Below are 14549 nucleotides of genomic sequence, written 5' to 3' on the forward strand. Positions count from 1 at the left end.
CAGGCTGAATCCCAGCCAGGAGAACCTCTTCTGCAGCCATTTTAGGCTCTTGCTCTGCACCCAACACTGCTTTATGCAGGCTGTGTGGCACCAGTCACTGCTCTTCGCAAAAGCAGAGGCGATATATATATATATATATATATATATATATATATATATATATATATATATATATATATACACAACCTCAAATACAAAGAAGTTGGGACATTGTGTAACACATAAATAAAAACAGAATATGATGATTTGCAAATCCATTTACATTCACAGCATTTAGCAGATTTGCATTACATTTAGCAAACCTATATTCAATTGAATACACTACAAAGACAAGATATTTAATGTTCAAACGGATAAACTTTATTGTTTTTTGCAAATATTCACTCATTTTGAATTTGATGCCCGCAACACGTTCCAAAGAAGTTGGGACAGGGGCATGTTTACCACTGTGTTACATCACGTTTCCTTTTAACGACACTCAATAAGCATTTGGGAACTGAGGACACTAATTGTTGAAGCTTTGTAGGTGGAATTCTTTCCCATTCTTGCTTGATGTATAACTTCAGTTGCTCAACAGTCCGGGGTCTCCGTTGTCGTATTTTGAGCTTCATAATGCACCACACATTTTCAATGGGAGACAGGTCTGGACTGCAGGCAGGCCAGTCTAGTACCCACACTCTTTTACTACAAAGCCACGCTGTTGTAAGATGTGCAGAATGTGGCTTGGCATTGTCTTGCTGAAATAAGCAGGACGTCCCTGAAAAAGACGTTGTTTGGATGGCAGCATATGTTGCTCCAAAACCTGTATGTACCTTTCAGCATTAATGGTGCCTTTACAGATGTGTAAGTTACCCATGCCATGGGCACTAACACACCCCCATACCATCAGAGATGCTGGCTTTTGAACTTTGCGCTAATAACAATCCGGACAGTCCCTTTCCTCTTTGGCCCGGAGGACACAACGTCCATGATTTCCAAAAACAATTTGAAATGTGGACTCGTCAGACCACAGGACACTTTTCCACTTTGCGTCAGTCCATCTCAGATGAGCTCGGGCCCAGAGAAGCCGGCAGCGTTTCTGGGTGTTGTTGATATATGGCTTTCGCTTTGCATGGCAGAGTTTTAACTTGCACTTGTAGATGGAGCGATGAACTGTGTTCACTGACAATGGTTTTCTGAAGTGTTCCTGAGTCCATGTGGTAATATCTGTTACAGAATGATGTGGGTTTTTAATGCAGTGCCATCTGAGGGATCGAAGGTCACGGGCATTCAATGTTGGTTTTCTGCCTTGCCGCTTACTTGCAGAGATTTCTCCAGATTCTCTGAATTTACCATGTCCAACTGGCCTGACTGCATGTCTCTGGACTGTGGGGGGAAACTGGATTACCCGGAGGAAATCCACACAGACACAGGGATAACATACAAACAGAAAGGGCCGTGGTTATCCAGCCTGGGAATCGAACCCAGCCCCTACTTGCTATGAGGCAACAGCGCTACCCACCATGCCACCGTGCTGCCTACACATGTTTAAAAAACATCTACTAATTTTTTTGATTTTCAAGGACTTATCAAGCTCCCATTGCAGGCTAAATGCAATCTGACTTGTGGAGGAAGAAATTGGACGCATATAAGACACATTACAGTGAGCTCAGTTGTTAAATGTGTTCTTGCAATATAAAAATATGCAATGGACCACATGCAAAATGTAATTTATTTAGTACTTTGAAATGTAACATAAAGGTAATGAGAGGTTATGCAGATCCTTCTGATTCTTACCATGCTGAATTTATTCTACTGAATTACTTAATCTCTTAGCATAAAGCAAGTATACATTTAGGACTTGCCTCATTAGTCCAGTTATACCTACAAGATAAAAGTCAGTAAAACAGTGTTTCATTATGAAATGCAACACAGGTAACACCCCGAGTATGCACGTTGGCTTATAATGCACACAAGGAGTTCATGCAGGATAGATTCTGTCTTTACAGACATGGGCATCTGCCTCTCTACTCATGGGCTCTCACAAGAAAAAAGAGCGACAGTGACCAGTGGCTTAATTTCAGGCAACTAAGGAATAAATGTACTTCCTACATCATAAAATCAACCCTCAGATATTTACAAATTCATCTTCAAACTTCTTCAAATTCTGGAAGACAGTTAATTTGCTCAAAAACAAATCAGTCCCTATTCCAACTCATGTTGTTATTGATTATCAACAGATTTCTGATCAGAGAGCTCTGCCAAGCACGTAATACTCACTTTGCAGCTACTGGACATTGATTTGATTATACTAATATGGAAGCACCTCTCTGTGAAATTGATACACCTTCTGATGTGAGACAGGGTCTCTTTACAATTTACCCTTCTCTTTTAGTATAGTAGCTAATGCCCTTAACACCAGCAACACTAAAAAGGTATAGGAGAGGACAGTTCAGTTTTTCAGAGGCTACTGACCCTGATTATTTTAGAACACATTACATATATTTTTAATCTATCTATTTTACTCCCTTTTGAAAAGAGCTCATGTAATTCCACTTCACAAAGGAAGTAACACCTCATGCTTAGCTGTTGATTTAGTTGATTATTCCTTACTTTTAAAAAGTCTATTAAATATTGGCTTTGACCAGAGGGATGGATTAGAAATGATCTCTGATAGATACCAATGTGTGGCCCTGGAACAAAGTATTTCAGAGCTACTAGCGATAACTAAGAGGTTCACTCCTCAGACCTTGTTTAATATCTATATTAATGATATCACCAACTAAGTTGCCAAATGCAAAGTACATTTATATGCTAATAATCACCATCTTGACTATATTGGTGCTGCAGTTGAAAAACCACAGCATTTTAAAATTATTATTATTATTATTATTATTGTTATTATTATTATTAATAATAATAATAACAAAACAATATATATATATATATATATATATATATATATATATATATATATATATATATATATATGTTTAGCATTTGATATATTTTTACAGTACAATTTTTTTTCAGTCCTTAATTTCTGTATGGACATGGCCACATAGAGGGGCTCCATTAGTGTCCACTGATTTATAATTAAGGTTGATTGATTGATTGATTGATTAATTATTATACAGTAATTATAATATGTATGTATATATTTATTATCTATGGATAGTTAATGTGTATGTAAATATATGTATAGTAATATAGTAATAATGACTAATGACATGTTACAGTAGCACAACTTCTGTCCAGCTGGTGACAGTCTTCAGTCTGGCTTGTGTAGGTCATTTATATGGCAGATGGCTCACATGTGACATCACATGAAACTGGGAAGAATTGTGAACAGGGTGGCCTGCTGGTTCTAGAGGTTCTAGAACCAGCAAGCCACTGTTCTAGAAGAACATACTGTTCAAAGCAGAGATGAAAGCTTAATGCCTATGAAGACTACCTCACAGAAAGCTGTTAAATGAAATAGTTACAAACATGCTGTCTGAGGTATATGCAGAGTGCTGTAATGTAAAATAATACACACAGAATTCTTTATCCTTTCAAATGTACCACTTAATTCTTATAAGTGCTCAGAGATGCTTTTAGGTCTCCTGGTCTACTGGATTCCCCAATGGCACCGCACTCTCATCCAAGAGGCTCAACTAGTGTTCAGGAAACAAGCCCTTGAGATTAATTTATTATTTGTCTTAATTTCAAATGTCCATATTTTGTATTATTTTACGTATCATCCACTGTTTCCTGTATGACCAAAGGTCTAGCCAACCATAGAGCGATATCTCAAAACCACAAATAGCATAGAATAAATGAAAAAAATATATAAAAATAAATAAAATTTTATGAAAGTAAACTTACACAAAAGTAAATAAAACTAAGAAAAGAGATTATATTCGGCCTCAGGATGAAAAAGAATAAAAAGAAAAAAGTGTATTTTTCATAATGTTTACAATCTTTATTTCAAAATCATGTTGATCAACTATGTAACTTCAGCATTAACAACTGTGGGCACAGCAGACAGGGTAAATCACTGTAATCTACAGCATGATGTTCAGTGATGCAGCTAAAGGTCCTGCAAAGTTGTATCTGTCATTTTGTTCAGATTAATCATATCAATTTTAGACATTTTAAGCTTAACACAAAAGCATTAAAAATGTTGATTAATAATACATTTAGCCTATGATTAAATATGACACTGGGTTCAGGATGGATTATTTTTGCAATATTTCAAGCAAGATTCGAATGAAGGAAAATGTCTATAATAATGTTGCTGCACAACTTAGTCATGACGGTAGAGCTGGTGGGCAGGAGGACTGCTGGACTGATTTGTTGGTAATGATCATTTGTAATTTTTGATTTCCAAACAATGAGGTTGCATTACATTGCAATTAATAGAATGTCCATTCCCCACAATGCATTGCCATCACAATTTTTCACAATGTCACTGCATTTATACTCCTGATGTTGATGCTTATTCTTCCATCCAGGTTATATAACATATGCCAGATGTAAATGTCTAATTCTAAAGTCTGAAAACTACTCTTTAGCAGCGGACACCTGTACTGCTGTATTCATATTAGAAATGCAGCTGTGCCATGCCATTTATATCAGATCTTGTCATATCACATGTGTTCTTGTCTGAAGAAGTTCATTTCAAGGTTCCTCTGCAAGACCTGCATTACACCAACAATCTGTCTACAATCAATTTAAGCTCTGATCTACTTCTTTGAGTCTGTGACTATACAGTTGCATAAACCGGCGCCGTATCTGATTCATTTTTAACCCATATATGATGGGGTTTAGAAGAGGAGGCACAACAAGAAACTCTATTCCCAAGATGTTGCGCAGAGTTTGAAGTTCCTGACCTTTGCCATAGCGTGCACACATATGATCTAATAACACAGAAATGGTGAAGTTGATGAGGGTGATTAAATGTGGCAGACAAGTCTGCATGAATTTAACTCGCTCTGTCTTGGACTTTAAAGCAGCCCTGATGATGCGAGTATATGAGATAATGATGAACACAGCTTGAAAAAACAGAAAAAACATTATAATGTACCCATAAACATTGTTCACAGTGACATCTGTGCAGGAAAGCTTAACAACATCCCAGTTAAAGCAGTAAAGCTTGTCAATGTCATTACCACATAAGGGTGTTTGCACTGTCAGTACAGTTGCAACAGATACCTGTAGTAAAGAAAATATCCAGATAAAAACCAGCAAATTTACCACCTTCTGGTGTGTCATAACGTTGTGATATTCCAAAGGCTTACAAATGGCTACATATCGGTCATATGCCATGACTGTTAAACTTGTGAATTCACTGAAAAGATAACAGTAAATTATGTACATTTGTATTAGACACCCTGTATATGAAATGATATTAGAGTCTAAAAAAAGATCAGCAAGAATCTTTGGATAGAAAGCAGAAGCACCACATATTCCATTTAAAAACAAATTGCAGATAAACAGATACATGGGCTCATGAAGTGTTTTTTCCAGAATAATTGTGATAATCAGAGTCAGATTCACAAACAGAGTCACAATATAAACAACAAGACCAAATGCAAAGTAAATGTGTTTGTTTGTCCTTGAGTCATTCAGTCCACGAAGCACAAACATGAACTCTTTAGAGGAATTGTCTGGCATTTTGTCAGTACATTTGAATACAAAAATTGATTGCACGCTTTTAAATGGTCTTAAAAGCATAATTGTCCTGACTTAAACTATAATAAAATAAGAACCACCTGACTCAGCAACGTTTGTACAGTTTTCTGTTCATGAGATACAGTGTCCACAGCCAGCTGACAGCAACGTACTGGTCATTGTAAGTGGTGCTGTCTGTCTCTAGCCTGTCACTTTCTGGCATCATTGCTTATATAGATATTTGGAGTCTGACGTGATGTTTACAACTGATGAAATGGAAGTATTGCCTTAAGACAATTTACTGAACAGCTCCCTAGGTGAGTTAGGTCTATAATGATGCTACTCTGTGAATTTGACTTCATTCAGTATTATAGTGCTGTAAAAAACTCCCCCCGACCTGATTTCTTTTGTTTTTGCTAATTTGTCCTATTGAAATGTTTCAGATCATCCAACTAAATGATCATTCTTTTCACTCAAAATGAAGATTTATTTAAAACCTATATCAACTATGTAAAAAGGTTATTGCCTTCAAAACAAAATAACTGGTTGTGCCACCCTTGGCAGTAACAACTGCAATCAAAAGTTTGTGATAACTTATGATAAGTCATGGATTTTTTTTTCTTGCTGTCTATTTTGTGGAAGTGTTTTAATTTAACCTGCCACAGCATCTCAATCAGATTCAAGTCAGGATTTTGACTCAGCTACTCCAAAACCTTAATTTTCTTTCTTTTTTTTTTGAGACATTCGCTTTAGCTTTACATTACGAACTGACTGGGCAACATTCTCCTTCTGGATTTTCTCACAGAGAGCAGAAGTCAGAGAGCAGCGTCCATCAGTTATGACGTCAAGGTCCTGCAGAATCAAAGCCACCCCAGACCATCACACAACGACCACCATATTTGACTGTTGGTATGATGCTCTTATGGTGGAATGCAGTGCTAGCTTTACATCAAATGTAGCAGAACCCATGTCTTTCAAAATGATCCACCGACTTCGCAGGCCACAGAATATTATCCTAAAAGTCTTGGGGGTCACCTAGATGTTTCTGGCAAATGCGAGAAGTACCTTTGTGTTCTATTTGGTTAGCGGTGGTTTGTGCCTTGTAACTCTCCAATGAAAGCCATTTTTGCCTGGTGTCTTTCTTATTGTGGAATCATGTAGATTGACCTTAAAGGGGAACTCCAATGATTTAGCAAAATTAATCATGTGGTGGTTTAGATGTAAAGAAAATCACTCAGAGTGGTTCAGTGTGAAATGTACCTTTCTAGAGAAATTTACAGAGTCAGAATTGAGAACCAGATATCTGAAGCATTTAATGCCTCCAAAAGCTACATCCCATTAACTTATCATACACAATAGTTATGAATGTGGCCCCCTATTGCTTCCAAGTCCACCTCAGGGTGATGCCCCTGCTGCAAAGGTTCCACCTACCCTGACATGTCTTCCATTTATGGGGCCGGTAGATGGCATGTCTATCCCTATGAACTACAACAGTCCACCACCCCACCTGGACCCAATATGCTTCTTCACCTAGGTGTTCTTTTACAACACAGGGACATAATCAAGGTGACTGATGTACAGACAGCCACACTCAGACTCCAAACAACAGTGGTTGTCCTTGACAGCGCAAGTCAAATGCCCTGTTGGGCAATGGCCTTGACTCAATGGCCTCTGGTAAGCAGGTTCACTGCATGGAGACAGTATTGAAGAGCTTCAGTGAACTTAGTTGACAATGGAAAGGCAAGCCAGCAGGACCAGGGGTAAATGTCAGTACCAGTCATTTTGGCGCTAGTCAGTGACGATGGCCAGCTGAGTAGTGAGTGTTTACTCAAAATGCTTAACTTGACCATCACCCTGAGGGTGGAGTGGTGAGGTCTGGGTCTTCCGGATGCCCAGCTGGTTGCAAACCTTAGCCATGACTGTCCACTGTCGACGAGTTGCGCCTCTGATCATTGTAAAGTTTCTCTGGTATGCTGAACTGGTTGAACTGGATGCCCAGCTGCTTCGCTGTTGTTGTTGCACTCTGGTCTGGGACAACATATGCCTCGGGCCATTCAGTTAAATAATGCATAATCATGAGCCTGTATCTGTCCCCGGTCTCAGTGATGGCACAGGGGCTCAGGATATCCATGACTACTCTTATCTTTGTGGACTGAACACACAACCTCAATTCCAAAGAAGTTGGGACATCGTGTAACACATAAATAAAAACATATGATGAATATGATGATTTGCAAATCCATTTACAGCATTTAGCAGATTTACATTACATTTAGCAAACCTATATTCAACTGAATACACTACAACATAAGACAAGATATTTGATGTTCAAATGGATAAACTTTGTTTTTTGCAACTATTCACTCATTTTGAATTTGATGCCTGCAACACGTTCCAAGGAAGTTGGGACAGGTGCATGTTTACCATCGTGTTACATCACCTTTCCTTTTAACGACACTCAATAAGTGTTTGGGAACTGAGGACACTAATTGTTGAAGCTTTGTAGGTGGAATTCTTTCCCATTCTTGCTTGATGTACAACTTCAGCTGCTCAACAGTCCGGGGTCTCCATTGTCGTATTTTGCGCTTCATAATGCACCACACATTTTCAATGGGAGACAGGTCTGGACTGTAGGCAGGCCACTCTAGTACCCACACTTTTTTACTACAAAGCCACGCTGTTGTAAGATGTGCAGAATGTGGCTTGGCATTGTCTTGCTGAAATAAGCAGGACGTCCCTGGAAAAGATGTTGCTTGGATGGCAGCATATGTTGCTCCAAAACCTGTATGTACCTTTCAGCATTAATGGTGCCTTCACAGATGTGTAAGTTACCCATGCCATGGGCACTAACACACACCCATACCATCAGAGATGCTGGCTTTTGAACTTTGCGCTGATAACAATCCGGACAGTCCTTTTCCTCTTTGGCCCGACGTCCATGATTTCCAAAAACAATTTGAAATGTGGACTCGTCAGACCACAGGACACTTTTCCACTTTGCATCAGTCTGTCTCAGATGAGCTCAGGCCCAGAGAAGCTGGCGGCGTTTCTGGGTGGTGTTGATATATGGCTTTCGCTTTGCATGGCAGAGTTTTAACTTGCACTTGTAGATGGAGCGACGAACTTTGTTCACTGACAATGGTTTTCTGAAGTGTTCCTGAGCCCATGTGGTAATATCCGTTACAGAATGATGTCGGTTTTTAATGCAGTGCCGTCTGAGGGATCGAAGGTCACAGGCATTCAATGTTGGTTTTCTGCCTTGCCGCTTACTTGCAGAGATTTCTCCAGATTCTCTGAATCTTTTGATGATATTATGGACTGTAGATGATGAAATTCCTAAATTCCTTGCAATTGCACGTTGAGAAACTTTGTTCTTAAACTGTTGGACTATTTGCTCACGCAGTTGTTCACAAAGTGGTGAACCTCGCCCCGTCCTTGCTTGTGAACGACTGAGCCTTTCAGGGATGCTCCCTTCATACCCAATCATGACACTCACCTGTTTCCAATTAACCTGTTCACCTGTGGAATGTTCCAAACAGGTGTTTTTTGAGCATTCCTCAACTTTCCCTGTCTTTTGTTGCCCCTGTCCGAACTTCTTTGGAACGTGTTGCAGGCATCAAATTCAAAATGACTGAATATTTGCAAAAAACAATAACGTTTATCCATTTGAACATTAAATATCTTGTCTTTGTAGTGCATTCAGTTGAATATAGGTTGAAAAGGATTTCCAAATCACTGTATTCTGTTTTTATTTATGTTTTACACAACGTCCCAACTTCATTGGAATTGGGGTTATATATATATATATATATATATATATATATATATATATATATATATATATATATATATATATATATATAATAAAAATCAAAACACTTTTTTAAGCACTGAAACTAAATGTTCCATACACTGAGTACATCCCTGAATACAACATTAACATTAGGCATTCCCTCGCCTATTACAAGAGCTAGCTGAAGCTGCATAACAAGCAATTTTGCAGGTACTGTATTTCAGTGTTTCAGTGGGGGAATTCAAGGCTCTGCTGCTTGTTGCTCCTCTCATCAAAAAGGATCAAATGAACTATGGTTATATACAGGTGCTGTAACATACTCACTGTCATTCAAAAGGTCTGCCACATATTTCTTACACATGTTTTAGTCAGTATTTGCTTGTCATATAAGCATTTGTGCTCTGTTGCAAGCAAGATTAGTGATTGCACCACCAGCCTGATGCACATTGGTCACATCCTCTGAAGACACGTCCTTCAAGTTCGCTTTCAGTGTGCTCGCAGTCATCAGAATCATTTAATCGGGACAACAGTCCAAAGCACAACTGATATTATGAAATGAGATGTCTCCAAATACTCAAAGCTATTGTATTACAGCTTCAAAATATCCTAGACCAATGATCACATTGTCATTATAAGCTAAAACTAAACTTGGCTATGCAAGCAAAGGCAGCAACAAAGTCTTAATTGGCATGATTGGCTGAAGTGTTGCAGCACCTCACCAAGATGCGAAACTAGCTGCAAACATGGCAGTTATCTTCTCTAACCTATGTTTTAAAATATTGAAATATTTACAGCCAGGCAGCAGGTCAAATTAGCAAAAATGAAAATAACTGCCACCAGTTCCTCTCAAATTAACGTCATCAAAGTTTCATCAAAAATAGCTTCATCATTCTTATTTCTATATAAGCTTCCTCTTGTAGTGTATTATATTAGTTGCAATCTATTGTTTTCTATTTAACCAATTAGCTAGGTAACCATATGACTGCGTCTAAGACTATATAAAAGTAATTTAATAAAAGTGAAATGTAAAAAAGTTAATTTATATACAAGAATGAGTGAGACTCTATGTAGGCCTCATAAAAAGAGAAGGGACATTTTTCTTTTTTCTTTAATCACATTTTGCTTTTCAAATAGAAGAAATTATACACCATCATAGATTAATGACATCATTAAACTAATAAGAATATATAAATTAATTATAAAGAAAACAGCCACTATGCTGTATTGCTACAAGTGCAATTTGCTCCCTATTTCCGATGTAAATATTTGTATTTTAGCCAGTGCACTGTCAATAAATGAGCTGTTTGGATTCCATTTTAAATGTGTTTTTACATAATCTCAAAGCGTTCGTTCATTATTGCCTTTTTTGTTTCAAAAGCATATCAACTTGCAATATAGGTTAAGCATTTAAAAGGTAGAGGAAACAATTAATCACATAAATAACTTGTAAAATCTCTGTAATCCATTTCATGCTACAGCATGACGCAAATAAGACAGTTGAAAAAGTTGATTGTATTTTGTCAAAATCAACTTGATAATATAAATATGCTGGTTACACAGTTCTTTATATTTGTGATGTAACTCTGCATTTACACTGCTCAGGCATGTTCATACATGTGAATGCATATCCCCTCTGTAGTTGGCTGCATGTGGGTTTTACAAGGGCGTTCCCTGTAAAATTTGACTGAAAAGTAGTCTTGCTAAGGCAATATTTATATGATTCATGATTTTCTTAATTTATTTGTTTTTGAATAAACAGAAAGTCAGCATAATTTGCATCATTTAATTATTTTCCAAAACCTTAATTGATAAATAGATAAAAAGCAAACTTGGACAGATTAGGATTTAGGTCATTGGTTACAGTCAACATCAATATTTCAATGTAGTAACATCCAGTCATTTTCCTGCTTGAATTTGACATTTCTGAGGTAAACAGTCACTTTTAAATATATGAGCTATTGCCAGTGGTTCTCCATGTTGTATGCAAGTATTTGAACCAAAACAAAACTTGGATGATCATGCACCAGAACCAATGCATCCCCCTGAAAACAAATGCTATTTTCTGTGGTGCATTGATGTGCTGAAACAAGGTAAATACAGCCTTAGACATCTTAAGGGTTTAAAGTTTTCCATTCATTCTGACATCTAGTCCCCTAATCACATGTGATCAGACAGATCAAATGTAATTTTTTAAATTTCCAAGCACTCAAAAACGGTCTGTTTAGCAGTGGAGACCTTGACTTTCATTCTCAGAATTGCAGCACACTTGTGTCATGCCAGACCCTGAATACTTGGAAAAAAAGAATGAAAAAAGGAAATCATCTAATTAAGATGTAATTCTAGTAATTCTAGAATCAATTTCAGTTTTGTTGCACTGCTTTGAGACTGTGGTTGTACATTTTCACTAATTGCCGTCGTATCTGGGTCATTTTTAACCCATATATGATGGGGTTTAGGAGAGGGGGCACAACAAGAAACTCTATTCCCAGGATGTTGCGCAGAGCTTTCAGTTCCTGACCTTTGCCATAGCGCGCACACATAAGATCTAAGAACACAGAAATGGAGAAGTTCATGAGGGTGATTAAATGAGGAATGCAAGTCTGCATGAATTTAACTCGCTCTGTCTTGGACTTCATAGATGCTCTGACGATGCGAATATATGAAATAATGATCAACACAGCTTGAAAAACATGAGTAAATATTACAATGTTTCCATAAATACTGTTTACAGTGACATCTGTACAGGAAAGCTTAACAACATCCCAGTTAAAGCAGTATAGCTTGTCAATGTCATTACCACATAAGCGTAACTGGCTTGTTAGTGCAGTCAAAACAGACGTTTCTAGTATGGAGAAGAACCAGATAAAAATCAGCAAATTTACCACCTTCTGGTGTGTCATAATGTTGTGATATTCCAAAGGCTTACAAATGGCTACATATCGGTCATATGCCATGGCTGTTAAACATGTGAGTTCACAGAAAATATAACAGTAAATGATGTACATTTGTATCAGACACCCTGTATATGAAATAACATGAGAGTCTGAAAAAAGATCAGCAAGAATCTTTGGATAGAAAGCAGAAGCACCACATATTCCATTCACATACAAATTGCAGATAAACAGATACATGGGCTCATGAAGTGTTTTGCTCAGAATAATTGTAATAATTAATGTAAAATTTACAAACATTGTCACAATATAGACAACAAGGCCAAATGAAAAGTAAATGTGTTTGTTTGTCTTTGAGTCATTCAGTCCATGAAGCACGAACATGAACTCTCTGGAGAAATTTTCCATCACTTCTCAGTACATTTTGATATAAAAGCAGGTGGTAAGGTATTAAAACACCTTAAAATTATTACCCTCACTAAACCAAACTAAATCAAAACACAAGAATGGTTCATAACCTTCTTTTGTGTGGGTTCCCTTACTGGCTTAAAATGTTCACAATCAGCTATTTAGCAACTAAGCAAACATGTTGAACATCCTTTAGCCGGTGACTCTATGCCTGGCTTTTTTACATATATACAGATATTGGAAGGCCTACATTTGATGTTTTTTAAATGAGAAACTGGGGAAAACTCCCTAAAGGCACAGTATCCTGAGCACAGTTTCCTGAGCAACTCACCAAGTGACTTTACATCTACAATAACACAACTTCTATCAGTTACAAGGTCTTCTTAGTAGTGTCTTAATTATAGTCTTCTTAGTAGTGTCTACACTCACAAGCAGACATATAGAACATTTTCATGGTGAAATTTTATATTATTAAGAATAAGTTTAACTTTGTTTAATTATCATTTTAAAGAAGTAAATCAAAAGGGGACTTTTGCACAAATTTTCATACATATTTATAGATGCACAATATACCATACATACATGATACTGTGTATTTATTAAGATAACAAATGATTCTTTTTTCCTTAATCAATATTTTAATTGCAAATGTACATACTCAATTGCTCTAACACTTTTCACTACTAAGATATGTTTTTTTTGTGTCTGGAACAACAACATTGTAATGATTTTGGTAGATCCACCTTCCCTGATAGTAAGAGGATAGTACATTTTGTTCAGCATTTTCTGGGAGTGCCATCTGCGGTTAATCAGCGTATTAGAGAAAATTCCACGTATCATCACCAGTTTACTGTTTTTTTCTTCCCTCCTTTCTTTAGTTATACTTTGTACATTATTTTAGTAAATCATTTTAATGCAGCACAGTGTCAGCAACAACATTTACTATAAAATCATTTTATATCAGGTCGAATCATTGTTGTTTTTTCCTTCACTTGTTTGTAATATTTGTCTAGGCATATTTTCTAAAATAAAAGTGTCTGTGCATTTAAAATCTGTTTGAGGAGATTTAAAGCTAATTAAAGTTTGCATGCAGGACTGGGTGGTCCAAGGGTGGACCAGCAATGGCAAACAGCCCGATTTATGCTCGCTATCTGGGCTGTAATAGTTGCTTTGAGTCAGGTATGATTGTACTAGCTTTGAACACTGTACATATTTGTTCTGGCAGAATTGCAGCATATTGTTCAAGCTGGTTAGATGAAGCCCTTTCTAGGCCATATGTAGGTTGCAGCAATGTACATAGGGCTCGAGGTTTAGGCAGCAGCTCAGCCAGTAGAATCTCTTCTGTTGCCATTTCAGGTTTTTGCCCAGGCTAAGATGTCCAGGCCAGCTGCTCCATGCACTGCACCCGACACTGGTTTATGGACGCTATGTGGCACCATTAACTGGCAGACTGAATGGTTGCTCCTCCCCTAGTGATACACTGTATTGCTAAAAGTATTCACTCATTCATTCAAATCATTGAATTTTAGGTGTTCTAATCACTTCCATGGCCACAGGTGTATAAAACCAAGCACCTAGGCCTGCAGACTGCTCCTAAAAACATTTGTGAAAGAATTGGTCACTCTCAGGAGGTCAGTGAATTCCAGTGTGGTACTGTGATAGGATGCCACCCGTGCAACAAGTCCAGTCGTGAAATTTCCTCACTACTAAATATTCCACAGTCAACTGTCAGTGGTATTATAACAAAGTGAACGTGATTGGGAACATCAGCAACTCAGCCATGAAGTGGTAGGCCGCATAAAATGACAGAGCAGGGTCAGCGG

At 37.5% G+C, this 14549-nt stretch overlaps 2 protein-coding genes across 2 annotated transcripts; both read right to left on the bottom strand.

Moving 5' to 3' along the window:
• Positions 1-4689: 4689 nt before the first annotated feature.
• LOC119265756 (olfactory receptor 1509-like) lies at positions 4690-5637 on the bottom strand. Its single transcript, XM_037546491.1, has one exon. The coding sequence runs from the start codon at positions 5635-5637 to the stop codon at positions 4690-4692; it is 948 nt and encodes a 315-aa protein (XP_037402388.1).
• A 6150-nt stretch (positions 5638-11787) lies between these two features.
• Positions 11788-12726, bottom strand: LOC108414491 (olfactory receptor 10A3-like). Its single transcript, XM_017687356.2, has one exon. The coding sequence runs from the start codon at positions 12724-12726 to the stop codon at positions 11788-11790; it is 939 nt and encodes a 312-aa protein (XP_017542845.2).
• Positions 12727-14549: the final 1823 nt, after the last annotated feature.

The sequence above is a fragment of the Pygocentrus nattereri genome, chromosome 17 (genome assembly GCF_015220715.1).
Source record: "Pygocentrus nattereri isolate fPygNat1 chromosome 17, fPygNat1.pri, whole genome shotgun sequence".
NCBI lineage: Eukaryota > Metazoa > Chordata > Actinopteri > Characiformes > Serrasalmidae > Pygocentrus > Pygocentrus nattereri.

Excerpts from the sequence above, each read along its gene's own strand:
- LOC119265756 (XM_037546491.1), bottom strand. The coding sequence starts at position 5,637 with ATGCCAGACAATTCCTCTAAAGAGTTCATGTTTGTGCTTCGTGGACTG.
- LOC108414491 (XM_017687356.2), bottom strand. The coding sequence starts at position 12,726 with ATGGAAAATTTCTCCAGAGAGTTCATGTTCGTGCTTCATGGACTGAAT.